Source organism: Benincasa hispida, chromosome 9 (genome assembly GCF_027475165.1).
Source record: "Benincasa hispida cultivar pf3 chromosome 9, pf3_genome.v1.1, whole genome shotgun sequence".
Lineage (NCBI taxonomy): Eukaryota > Viridiplantae > Streptophyta > Magnoliopsida > Cucurbitales > Cucurbitaceae > Benincasa > Benincasa hispida.
The window spans coordinates 82,751,945-82,764,780 of record NC_143486.1 but is presented as its reverse complement, the minus strand read 5'-3'; the positions used below and the strand labels follow the sequence as shown (position 1 = coordinate 82,764,780).

General features: G+C 37.4%; 1 protein-coding gene across 1 annotated transcript; it reads right to left on the bottom strand.

Moving 5' to 3' along the window:
• Positions 1–32: 32 nt before the first annotated feature.
• On the bottom strand, positions 33–2,334 carry LOC120086539 (uncharacterized). Its single transcript, XM_039043240.2, has 6 exons — positions 1,929–2,334; positions 1,437–1,554; positions 1,000–1,152; positions 786–841; positions 525–612; positions 33–392 (listed from the first exon to the last, which is right to left on the bottom strand). Exons 1-6 carry the CDS (start codon positions 2,115–2,117, stop codon positions 259–261), a joined length of 738 nt encoding a protein of 245 aa, XP_038899168.1. The 5' UTR covers positions 2,118–2,334; the 3' UTR covers positions 33–258.
• Between the last annotated feature and the right edge of the window lie 10,502 nt (positions 2,335–12,836).

Below are 12,836 nucleotides of genomic sequence, written 5' to 3'. Positions count from 1 at the left end.
TTATAAAGTAATATCACATATAATTAAAGACGTAACAAGCAACTCAAAATTCAGTTGTATAACCCATTTCTGCTGTAACTTTGAAGAATAAGAATACAATGTTTATATGTTATGCGCGGCGCACTTCTGAGGGAGATTGCCCATAAAAAACTGAACAAATCTATTAATTTGAACTATGGACATCACATCCCACCAACTGTCATATCAAACTTTGAGGAAATTAGAAAAAAACTTTACCCGGAGGGAAACAAGTTATTGTCATGCTTTGGTATCTTTCAATTCTTCCTTGACTTGCTTGAAGGAAGATGTCTCTTCCAATCCTATCTTGAATTGATCAAAGGAGGATAGCATTGCGATACGCTTATTTGCAATTCCCACTATAATTTCAAGTGCTGCAGAAAATAAATTGTGAATGTATATCATTATCATTTACTTGAACTATGTAGATTCTCTTTGAATATAAAACAAGACACACGCACACACCCATCCCATTTAATGAGGAATGTAGATATTGAGCAATTCACCATTTTCAAATGAAAGTTGAGCTGATCGGAGCTTGGGGGAAACTAGAGTTCCAAACGTTGAAAGTGTTCGTGACTGTTCCTTTCGTACCTACAATAGCGTGATGAACATAGTATGATCCATTGTCCACGTCTTTATCATTCAAGTACCACAGAGCAAATTTCCAATTTGAAAAATGTGAACCGTGAAAAAGGAAGAAGGAGAAGCCACAAGTGATATATAAACGTATAAGGCCAATGATAGGAACTGTAGTGAACACTTGCCTGATCATCAATGATGAGAGCATCTTCTTTCTTTAAAGAACTCTTCTTCAGATTATCTTCAAATGAATACATGAAGAAACGTTACATACACTCCAGTGAATAGAAACCAAACATACCCAAAAAAAAAAAAAGAAGAAAGAATCATGCAGAAACAGTATTTACAGATGATCTTATTACTTATCTACTTGTACCAATAATAGAAGGTATCAACTACCAGAAAGCTCAGAAATGTTCCTTTGCCGTAGCTGCGGACTATTAGATTCCCTTTGCAATTTGTCATTGCATTTTTCTTCCCCTAAACAGTCTCCACCTTCAGAGGATGTCCATTTCCGCAAGTTAATGAATGGTAGCGTTCCTATAGAGCTGGCTGTGGGCGGACATATCAGTAACAAGTATGACTGTGTCAACATAGCATGTTTAACCAATATTCAATCACTATAAGGAACAGTTAACCAGATCAAATAGCCACATGATAATCATACTCTCTTTAGTTTAGGCTTAAATCTTCTATTTGTCAGGGAACTTAATGGTTTAACAGTAGCCGGAAGATGGTGTGGCAATTTAAAATTGTGAGTTGGAATGTTTACAGAATTTCCTAACTGGTTCAAACTTCAATAATGATATCCGGGAAGGAGAGATGATTAAGATTACCATCGCGTTCGTCCACCCGCAGTGATGTAGCAGCAGAATGGATTTTCAAGTCCAGTAATGCAGTGCTTATGCGAGAGGTACCCATAGAATGTCTGGCGCTCGCCAACTCAAACCATCCCTGTTACTCGAATGAATGAGCGAATTTAGGGGTTACATTTCCGCAGCCAACAGAAAATAAGAGATCACAAGTAAAAACAATCCCTGGGTATCAGTAGGCCTTCTAAAAATTCGAGTTGAGAATTTCAACTGGTAAGTCTTAGAAGTAAATCCAATTGGACTCTTCCATAGCAAATAGCAGAGCCAGTCGCTTTAACGCCTTGTTAATTTCAACCATGTCAAAAGCATAACTGAGTCAATTTGTTTTGTAGGAATCCGAAATATAGAAAACCATCAGTTGAGAGAGATCAATACAACGGAATAATAGAGCAGCGAGAAATATAAGTTTGTGTTAGAATTAGGGTTTGGATTATGTGGAGATCAATTTTCGCATACCTTGCGGAGTGTTGCGGACAATGCATCCAGAAGGTTCAGATAATCATCCGTCGAGTCCAGGAATTGCAGAAAACAGAGTTCTTGATCTTGACGTTTGGGATTATGCTGTTCTTGCTGCGTTTCTTCAACTCCATCTTCTTCCTCCGATTCGATTTCGGAATCCAGTGATAGGTCTTGTAGTTCCGTCATCGAAAGTTCATCAGATTCTAAAGCAGGACCTCTGAGGTTAAACTGAAATCAAATTCATCTCCGCCTACTGAAATGAATTTGCTAAATTGACTCCCTCAATTCTTAAATAATTATTAAAATACCGATTTTAAATAATTAGCAAATGATTAGCAAATAAAATACCAATTTTTAGAAATCAAAATAATTATGTTTGTTGTGAACTTGAGGAAATGAAAATATGGATATTAATAAAATATAATATTAAAATAATATAATATAATATTAAAATAAATAAATAAATAAATAAAATAAACATAATATATAAATAAATAAAATAAAATAGTAAAATAGAACACAAGAAATTGATCCAAATTCTCCACTTTCTCCAATGGACTTTGTCCAAGGTATATGTCTTCCAAAACCCACAAAATGTCACTATTTATAGGTAATTTGGCAAGTAGAAGGTGGATTACATAGACATTAATAATATGTAATATTGAGACACATGGACAACACTTTCAGAAATGTGGTGCATGACACATGGTCAATGGACATTTACCATGAGCACCTAATGGGCATCTATTATCATGATATTTATAATAATATTATATTTTTCGTTTCTCTCTTCTTCTTCTTTTTGTCCATCTTAGCCGTTTTTTCATACAAAATTCAGAGATGAAGGATATAATGAAACCTCAAATAGTTCGTTTCGTATCCAAAATTTTCTTGGGCATATAGATTATTGTATCTGTTTTGTAGTGATGTTAGATGCTCAAACATATAGAGATTCCTGAGCATTGTAAGACTATTGGGTTCGTATTACTATGGAGGGCATGTCAGAGTGTTTTAGATATTTTCCTGAAACATGGATTTTCTGAATTTTCGGGTTGAAGTGAAGAATTTGAATCCTCAACGAAAGTGAGTAATTTCTTTATGTCAGTGATTTCATTTTGGAAAGAACTCAAAATAGAGAAATTATATAGTGTAGAAAAAAACATTAAATTACGTATAAACACATTTTAGTAAATATATATACAAAGAGGAAGGGAAGAATAAATCACTCACTCTTGATGAATTTCCTTCTTCCAATGTCATGAGCACAACTTTTACTAAAACACATCAAGAAAAGATGTGGACACCACCACGAAGCTCTTCCTTGCTATTCTCGAGGTAAGAATTGAAAGGAGTTGTGGGTTTTTTTGCTTTTGTGTGGGAACGAGAGTTTCCTGAGAGAGATCTTGGGTGAGGAAAAATGCAAAGAAGCACAATAATCTTCTGTGAATTTCATGTCTCTGTAAAACACTCCCTCTGAACCTTTTTGTTATGCGTAAGAGAGAAGGAGGGAGTTATTAAAAATAACTCCAATATCACGTTGCCTCATTTAATTATATCAAACCTAATTTAATGTAATTAAATCAAAACTTTATATTGAATCATATTTAATATAAATATCACATATTTGAATCATATTCAAATAATATTCTCTTACATAACCTATAGTTTTAATATGAATAATATTTATATTAATTTTAACCTATAGTTTTATATGAATCTCATTCATTTAATTAATATTTAAATCCTATTCAAATATTTATCTCTCTCATCAAACTTTATATTATAACATATTCATCTACATTATATTAATTACATCTCATATAATTAATTCCCTCAATTAATTTGAACAATTCAAATTAATCCAAAAACTAATTGATTCATATTTAACCCTTAATGAGCTAGCAAGAGGACCTTATGAACCTAAAGATTAGAAGCTCAAATGATACGAGTTTAATTAATTAAACTCTTTAATTAAATTAATCAACATTCATTAACTCCCGTAACTCCACTAAAGACCGACAGTTGCACTATTTGCACTGTAGATATATTTCTGTTCATGGACATAACCAATCAACGGTAAGTTGACCATTCACAAATTGCTCATAACTACAGTTGGGTCAAATTACCATTTTACTCCTGTAGTTGCATCTAACTTCTTAAGTACCACCAATCCCTATAATAAACAATCAGTTATAGTCCAATTATAAACTAGATTCCTCTCTAATCAGTGAGAAGGTGAGATGCCTCATTGTTCAAGACTCGAAATTAGCCCTTAAGGGACCAATTCATTTACTTATTCTATGACCGAGAATGAACGAATTCCATCTTATGTAGCTATGTTTCCAACTTCTTACTTGGACGAATCTCCAAAATAGTAGGCAGTGAGTTGGCAAATCTAGTCACTCTCACCCATATAGATTGTCACACCCCCTCCTTGATTACTCTCTTAATCTAAAAGGAAATATGCCTGCAGTAGTTACCAACCCACTTATTGGCACTTATTGGCACTTATTGCCTACTAGCCTACTTAATCTGACTTAGAAACTTTGAAATACATACACACATACTCATAAGCATACTGAATAGACTAACAAGGACTCCACAATCTTACATCAACAGGGTTTCATAACAACCATTCATATATACAATTTATGTACATTACATGATCCAGTGAGCCCAATATGCTAAACTTAGTCCCTATATACACAAAACATGTGTACTAGTATTTACAGAACAAACACCTAGTCTTTCTTCTTTACTTGAATCCTTGAGTGGCAAAACAGAAATAGAATTAATCTCTGAGGGAGTTGACCGCTACCTGGGGAGGGAAAAATATTAAAAGTTAGGGTGAGCTACAAGCCCAGTGAGTGACTTAAATAAAACATAAATCTCATGCTTAATACTAGAAATTAGAAAATTGAATACTGAAAACTGAACTGACCTATCAAGCATGCACATAAAACTTGTAAATGTATCGTATCTGAAAACATAGTTAAACTGATCCTTAGTTGAGGGAGAACGTTTTTGTTCAACTCTCATCGTCATCTCTACCTACGTGCAGGTGGTTCTAGTTAAGTATCGTCATACCTTAGGTACTACTGCTCAGATACCTTCTCAGTGTCCTTTAGTATCGAGCTGCTCGGATACCTTCTCAGTGTCCTTTAGTATCGAGTTGCTCGGATACCTTCTCTTAGTCCTTCAGTATCGAGCTTAACATATCCTTAAAGAAACATCTCTCTTGAACATGCTTACTGAAAATATGATATTATAAACATAATTTTAACATAGCTTTCATGTGAACATGGTTCTTTAACGCTTGCTTATAAACATCAAAAGTACATATACTTAAACATAAGAACATGTACTTTATACTTTGTATATGGGATAGAAACTTCCTTTAAAAAAAACTGGCATGCGTTAGTCAACCTTACTAAACGTGCTTCACAAACTTAATAAACTAGCATGTTTTTTAACTTAGGAAAACTAGTTTGTTTGGAACTTCTTGTAAAATGAATAGCATGAGAATAAACTTCATTAAAACATGGATTTCTAAAACATTTAGAGAACAATCATAATCACTCACGACTTTGACAATCTTTCTAGGGTTGATAAGCTTCTCCTATTAGTGTCAACCATGAGGACATGACAATATATTTTAGCTTCCATCAATGGTCTCCCTTTTGAGATTAACTTTCAGAATTAAGCTCATATTATTCTTGAAATATTGTCCTTACCTTCAAATGCCAACTTTCCTAGGTGTTGAACACTTAGGATTTTTCTCTAGGTGTTAACTTGGCTTATGCGAAAATCTTTCCTTCAACCACACCAACCGTGCGTCAATCACCCCACCAAGGCGCTGTACATGCTGTCCAACATTGTAAGAGCCTTCCCTTGGGAGTCTAAGTCACCTATGCTTGCCTATACAACCCCATGGCCAGCCCAAGGTGCGCTGATGCTCGCTACAACCTGTGCATGTTCGGCCTCTTGGAGCTGCCTACTTGTTTGACCCAAGCAGTTGCATGCTTGTTAAAAAATTTCCAGATTCAACTTATAATTCGAATAACTCATGATAAAAATCTTATCTCATAAAGTTCCTTCTACAAACTTGTTCAAAACTATCTAAGCTTACTTTAAAATTTTAGCTCTGAATTTCTCATGGTTTGGCTGGAAACTACAAACCCTCAACATTGGGTTAGATTCACCAAGAATCTATCCTTTCTGCAAAAATTTTAATTTCCAGCTCGATTCCTTTGGAGTCTCCTTCCGGAATCTCTAGCTCATCAACTAGACTCACCTAACTTTCAGATGGCTTTAAAATCACCTCAATAGCACGAATAAATCACCCAAAATAAGCATATGAAGTCGGCTTACTTTTTATACCCGAAGCTGTGAGCTGCTCTTTATTTACTAAATTGCCACCTAGCCCACTAAATGGGATCAACCTATAGGATCATGGCAGTTGGCCCTTTAAGGAGTCTAATTCAATTGAAGTCAAAACTTACTCTTGGTCACTTAACATTGCATAGTAGCCTCAACAACTAGACATTTTCCTCCATTGCTCGGCTTCTCTTGCCTATGCAGCCCGCTCACGCCTTGGCTTGACATGATCATCGCCTTATCATGCCATTGTCCAATGCTTTGTAGCGCACATCGCCTAGCTCTCTAACCTCCCAAGGCTTAAATTATCGCATGCCCATTACCAATGCAAGCAAGCCTTTGGCGATCATCCACATTCATGGTCACTTGCACAAGCTCATCGCCCATCCTTAGGCCATCGCCTAGCATCATTACACGACCCACAACTTAGCCATCAACAAGCTTGCCTAACCTCCAATGACAAGGTCATTGCCCACTAGGCCTCCTACCAATGCTCATGGCACCAAATGCCTAGCTCCATACTTAGCCAAATTTCTTACTTGCTAGGCTATGCCTATCCACTCGAGAACCACACTTTAAAATACTTAGAACCTCCTTCAACGCTCTTCTTATTGCTCAAATTTTCCCTACAAATTAGAATTAACTCATATTTTAACCCATTTATCATACTAATCACATTAATAAACATACTTAAGTAGGGAAAATAAAGCTTAGGGTTTACAATTTACCTCCCTTCTAAAAGAAATTTCGTCCTCAAAATTTGCTTCAAGGATATAAGCTGAACAACTGAGGGTGTTTACTTCTCGTCTGCTCCTCAGCTTCCCACGTGGCTTCTTCAATGCCATGATTCTTCCACAATACCTTTACTAAAGGTATCGTTTTATTCCTCAACACTTGCTTCTTTTTTATCAAGAATCTCTATTGGTTCTTCCTCATAACTCAAATTTTCTTTTAACTGCACTGCTGCTCTGCTAACACATGGGCCGAATCTGGCACATACTTTCTCAACATCGATACATGGAAAACATCATGGATATAAGATAACTCTGGAGGTAACTCTAACCTCTAAGCCACTGGACCAACATGCTCTACGATCTCGTAAGGTCCAATGTATCTCGAGCTCAGATTCCCTTTTCTTCCAAATCTAAGTATTCCTTTCCATGGGGATAACTTAAGGAATACCTGATCACCGACTTCAAATTCTAACTCTCTTCTCCACTTATTTGCCTAACTCTTCTGCCTGTCTCGGGCTGCTTTAAGATTCTCTCTGATAAGCTTAACATTATCAGATGTCTGCTGAACAAGTTATGGGCCTAACAGCTTCCTTTCTCCTACTTCATTCCAACATACTGGAGTCTTGCATGGTCTTTCGTACAAAGTCTCGTATGAACCCATCCCGATACTCGAATTATAACTATTGTTATATGCAAATTTGATCAACGATAATTATGTGTCCTAATTGCCCATGAACTGCAATACACATGCTCTTAGCATGTCTTCTAACGTCTGAATCATCCTCTCTGACTGTTTATCCGTCTGCAGATGAAAAGATGTACTGAAATATAATTTAGTGCTCATAGCCTTCTGTAAACTAGGTCATAACTTCGATGTAAACCATAAATCTTGATATGATACCATCAATACTGGAGCCCCAAACTGGCTCACTATTTTATCAACATACAGCTTTGCCAGTCTATCTAGGGTGAAAGTAATCTTAACTGGTAAGAACTTAGTTGTCTTCGTCAATCTGTCAACAATCACCCATATCCCATCATAACATGAGGGTGTCTTGGGCAAACCAAATAAGAAATCCATCGTGACATGCTCCCACTTCCACTCTGGTACTGGGAGTGGATTAAGCAATCCTACTCGCCTCTGCCTTTCAAGTTTAACATGCTGACATATCAAACATCTATCAACATACTTTACTATTTCTCTCTTCATGCCGAGCCACCAGTACGACTTCTTCAATGTCCTATACATCTTTGTACTGCCTGGATGCATAGCATATGTTGAACTATGTGCCTCCTCTAGAATAGCCTGTTTAAGTGCTAAGTCATTAGGTACACAAACCCTGTCTTCCTTGAATAAAACTCCATTTGCTCTTAGCTGATAATCAGTCCTCAGGCCCTTACCTACCTCTTTCTCTATCCTTCGGAGATCTGAATCTTCTAATTGCTCACATAAGTTGTCATCAACTAGGGTAAGTCGTACCTAGAATGAAGCTAACAAACCTCCTATCTGGCCAACTGCTAGAGCTGCCTTGGCACTTCGAAACTCATGCAACAATGCACTTTTTACGGAACAGATAACAGCCTTAGTTGTTCCTGATTTCCTACTTAGAGCATTTGCCACTATATTTTCCTTACCTGGGTGATATTCAATTGTGCTATCATAATCCTTGATCAATTCGATCCACTTTGTCTGCCTCGATCAAAGATATACTTTAAACTCTTATGACCAGTGAATATATGGCAACACTCTTCAGACAAATATTGTCTTCACAACTTCAAAGCTAAAACAATAGCTGCTAACTCCAGGTCATGTGTAGGATAGTTACACTCATGCTTCTTTAACTGACGAGAAGCATAGCCCCCTTACCCTTCCTTCTTGCATCAGTACACAACCTAATCCCTGTTGGGATGCATCACAATAAATTTCAAACTCTTTACCTGGAGTAGGTAAAGTAAGCACTAGTGCTAAGACTAACCTTCACTTCAACTCTCAGAAGCTATGCTCCCACTTCGACGACCACTCAAACTTCATGTCTTTCCAGGTTAGGTTCGTCAATGGAAGAGCTATCTTGGAGAAACCCTTCGCAAATCTCCTGTAATTACCTACCAAACCCAAGAAACTACGCACCTCTAACACAGTAGTGGGTCGCTCCCAGTTAACTATCGTTTCTGTATTCTGAAGATCTACACTGACTGCTGCTGCTAAAACTACATGCCCCAGAATACAACCTGATTCAGCCAGAAATCACACTTACTAAACTTGGTATACAAGTTCTTTTCTCGTAATGTCTGCAACACTAACCTCAAATGTTCCATATGTTTCTCCCTATTACTGGAGTATACTAAAATATCATCAATAAAAACTATCAGAAACTAATCCAAGTAAGAATGAAATATCCTGTTCATAAGGTCTATGAACACCACAGGGGCATTCGTCAAACCAAATGGCATCACTAGAAACTCATAGTGCCCATACCTGGTTCTAAACGTAGTCTTTGGAACATCTGCTTCCTTCACCTTGAGCTGATGATAGCCTTATCTCAAGTTTATCTTAGAGAACATCGTGGCTCCCTTCAGTTCGTCAAAGAGATCATCTATACGGGGCAGTGGATACTTATTCCTGATTGTCACCTTGTTCAACTGTCTATAATCAATGCATAACCTGAGAGTACTGTCTTTCTTCTTTACAAACAAGACCGACACTCCCCGAGGCGACACACGGGTCTAATATACCCTCATCTACTAACTCCTACAACTGAACTTTTAGCTCCTTCAGCTCTGTCGGCGCCATCCTGTATGGTGCCTGGGAAATAGGAGATGTACCTGGAATCAAATCAATAGTAAACTAAACTTCTCTGTCAGGCGGAAAACCTAATAACTCTTTAGGGAATACATCTAGAACTCTTGTACAAATGGTACATCCTCGAGTTTTAACTTCTTATACTTTGAAACCACTACATGATCCAGATAGGCTTCACAAGCTTACTTAGCAGTTTCCTAGCCTTCATTGCTAATATTAAACTACCTGGGAGTGCTCTTTTACTTCCTACAAATAATATCTCCTGTTCACTTGATCTTTTGAATACTATCTCTCTTTTAAAACAATCTATAGCAGCATAATATTTATTCAGGAAATCCATGCCTAGAATAACATCAAACTCTAGTAATTTTAATGGAATCAGATCAACCCATTAACTCTGTTTCCCAATGACTATCTCACAATTCCTGTAGTACTCATGCACAACTAAAATATCTCCAACAAGTGTAGAAATAAACAAATCTCCAGGCATATTCTTGAGCATTCTATCTATATGGAATGCAAACATGCTAGATATGAATGAGTACGTAGCACCAGGATCAAATAATACATAAGCAGAGTGGTTACATAACGTTACTGTACTAGTCACGATGTCTGGAGACTTATCTACTTCCTGGTGTGTCACTGCGTATACTCTACCCTATTGTTGGGGTTGTCCTGATACCCTTTTCTGCTTTGCTCCACTGGAACCCTCACCTCTGGCTCTAGTTGTTCTAGGCTGATCTACAATATGAGAAAATTTTTTTTGCTCTATCCGAGCCTCACGAGCTATCTGAGGACAATCTCTCTTAAAGTGTCCTGTCTATCCACACTGGAAACAGTTGTTCCTGCCATTGTAACACGTCCCTAAATGATGCTTACCACAATTCGTACATAGGGGTTTCCTACTTGTAAGCCATTGACTCGCTAGTACGTCCGGTTATTGATCTACTAACTGACCCAGCTACAGGCCGCGATCTCTTCCTGCTCGAACCCTACTGGCTCGCCCCTCCCTAACCTCTCATAGCTGACTGTCCAGAGAATGAGGCCTAAAAATCTTTCCTCTTGATTCTGCTGGAACTCTCTATTACTCATCTTTGCCTTTCTGCGATTGGTATACATCAGCTAGGATCCTCTCGACTCTAATAGTTGTCTCAACTAACTGAGTGAAGTCCACCCAATTAGCTGTAGAAGTGACTGGAGTATGTATCTCCTTCCTCATACCATTCTCAAATCTTCTACATCTTTTCTTCTTTTTTTTTTTTTTGGCTATGATCGGAAGAGCGTACTGTGATAACTCTATGAATCTCTACTTATATTCAGCTACCATCATCGATCCCTGAACTAACCTGAGAAACTCATCTATCATAGCTTCCTTGAAAGAGCTCAAATAGTACTTATCTTCAAAAACTTTTATCAACTCTTGGCAAGACATAGCCTCTAAACTATTCCTCCTGGCCTCTACTACCTTCCACCACCTTTCGGCTCCTTTCTGTAACAAGAACATCGCTAGCCCATCCTTACGATCGTCTAGACATCTCATCACGCTAAAGCACTTCTCAATTAGCCTCTGTGGCACCTTCAAATGTCGTTGCATCTAAGGCTTTTAGCCTCTCGATGTCGTACTTCTTCTTTAGGTCTGCCTGAACTGATCCCACACTTGTCGCTAACCTCTGGGCGATCCTATCAAATTCTCTATCCTCTAGCTGAGGATCTGTTCCCATCTGTGGGTTACTCGACTCATTCTTTGAGGTCATTTATAGAATTACTGGATCTTTACCTTTCTTCCTACTAGAATCTGGATCCCTTCTAACTTCAGGATCTCTACCGGTCAGGTCAGGATCCCCCTCTACTGTCTGCTTGCTTAGCCTGCCATTTCTTCTCGGCATCTTTACCTATTTATGAAGTACACATGTTAGGGACTCACATTAGGGACCTAGTCTATTGCATGAACTCTCTCTTTTTCTCAAAACCTTATGCTCTGATACCAACTTGTCACACCCCCTCCCAGATTACCCTCTTAATCTGAAAGGAAATATGAAACCTGAACCCTACTTTCCCTATTTAAATATGTTTATTGTTGAGATTAGTTAAATGAGGGATTTAAAATTTTAGTTAATGTGGAACTGTAGGGAAATGGGTAAAGGATAAGGACATGAAGAAGGAAAATACTTAAGTATTGGAGACTTGGCTCTCAAGTATTTTTATATAGGTTATGAATGTAAGTTAGGCAGTAAGTGCCAGCTAAAGGGTTGGTAACTACTGTTGTCATATCTTCTTTCAGGTTAAAAGGGTAATCTGGGTAGGAGTGTGACAGGAAATATGCCTGCAGCAGTTACCAACCCTTTTGTTGGCACTTATTGCCTACTAGCCTGCTTAACCTAACTTAGAAGACATACACACATACTCGTACACATACTGAACAGACTAATAAGAACTCCACAATCTTACATCAACAGGGTTTCTTAACAACCATTCATATATACAATTTATGTACATTATATGATCCAGTGAACCCAGTATGCTAAACCTAGTCCCTGTATGCATAGAACATGTGTACTAGTATTTACAGAACAAACACCTAGTCTTTCTTCTTTACTTGAGTCCTTGATGTTGGGATTGGTGTTCTAATTCTTTCGGAGTCTCATTATTTGTAATTATACACATTGTTTTATGAATAAATAATTGTTATTTCATTCTGGTATTTACTCATATCCAATAAACAAAGCTCCATGATTATCTTATGTAAACTTAAGCATGTATATATGATATACAAGTGGATCATGCCTTAAATGATAACCTAAATAGGTCTCTAGTATAAGGATTAAGGTGGGATACCTGATCCTGGTGACATTATGGATACGACTCGCTTTGTAGAGGTTTGCAAGTGTTGTAAACTACTACAGATGGTAGATCCTGACCATTCATGTAGAGACATGTGAACGGGATTGTCCTATACAAAGAGTTTGTATAAGATCGGACCATGAGATGACTAGA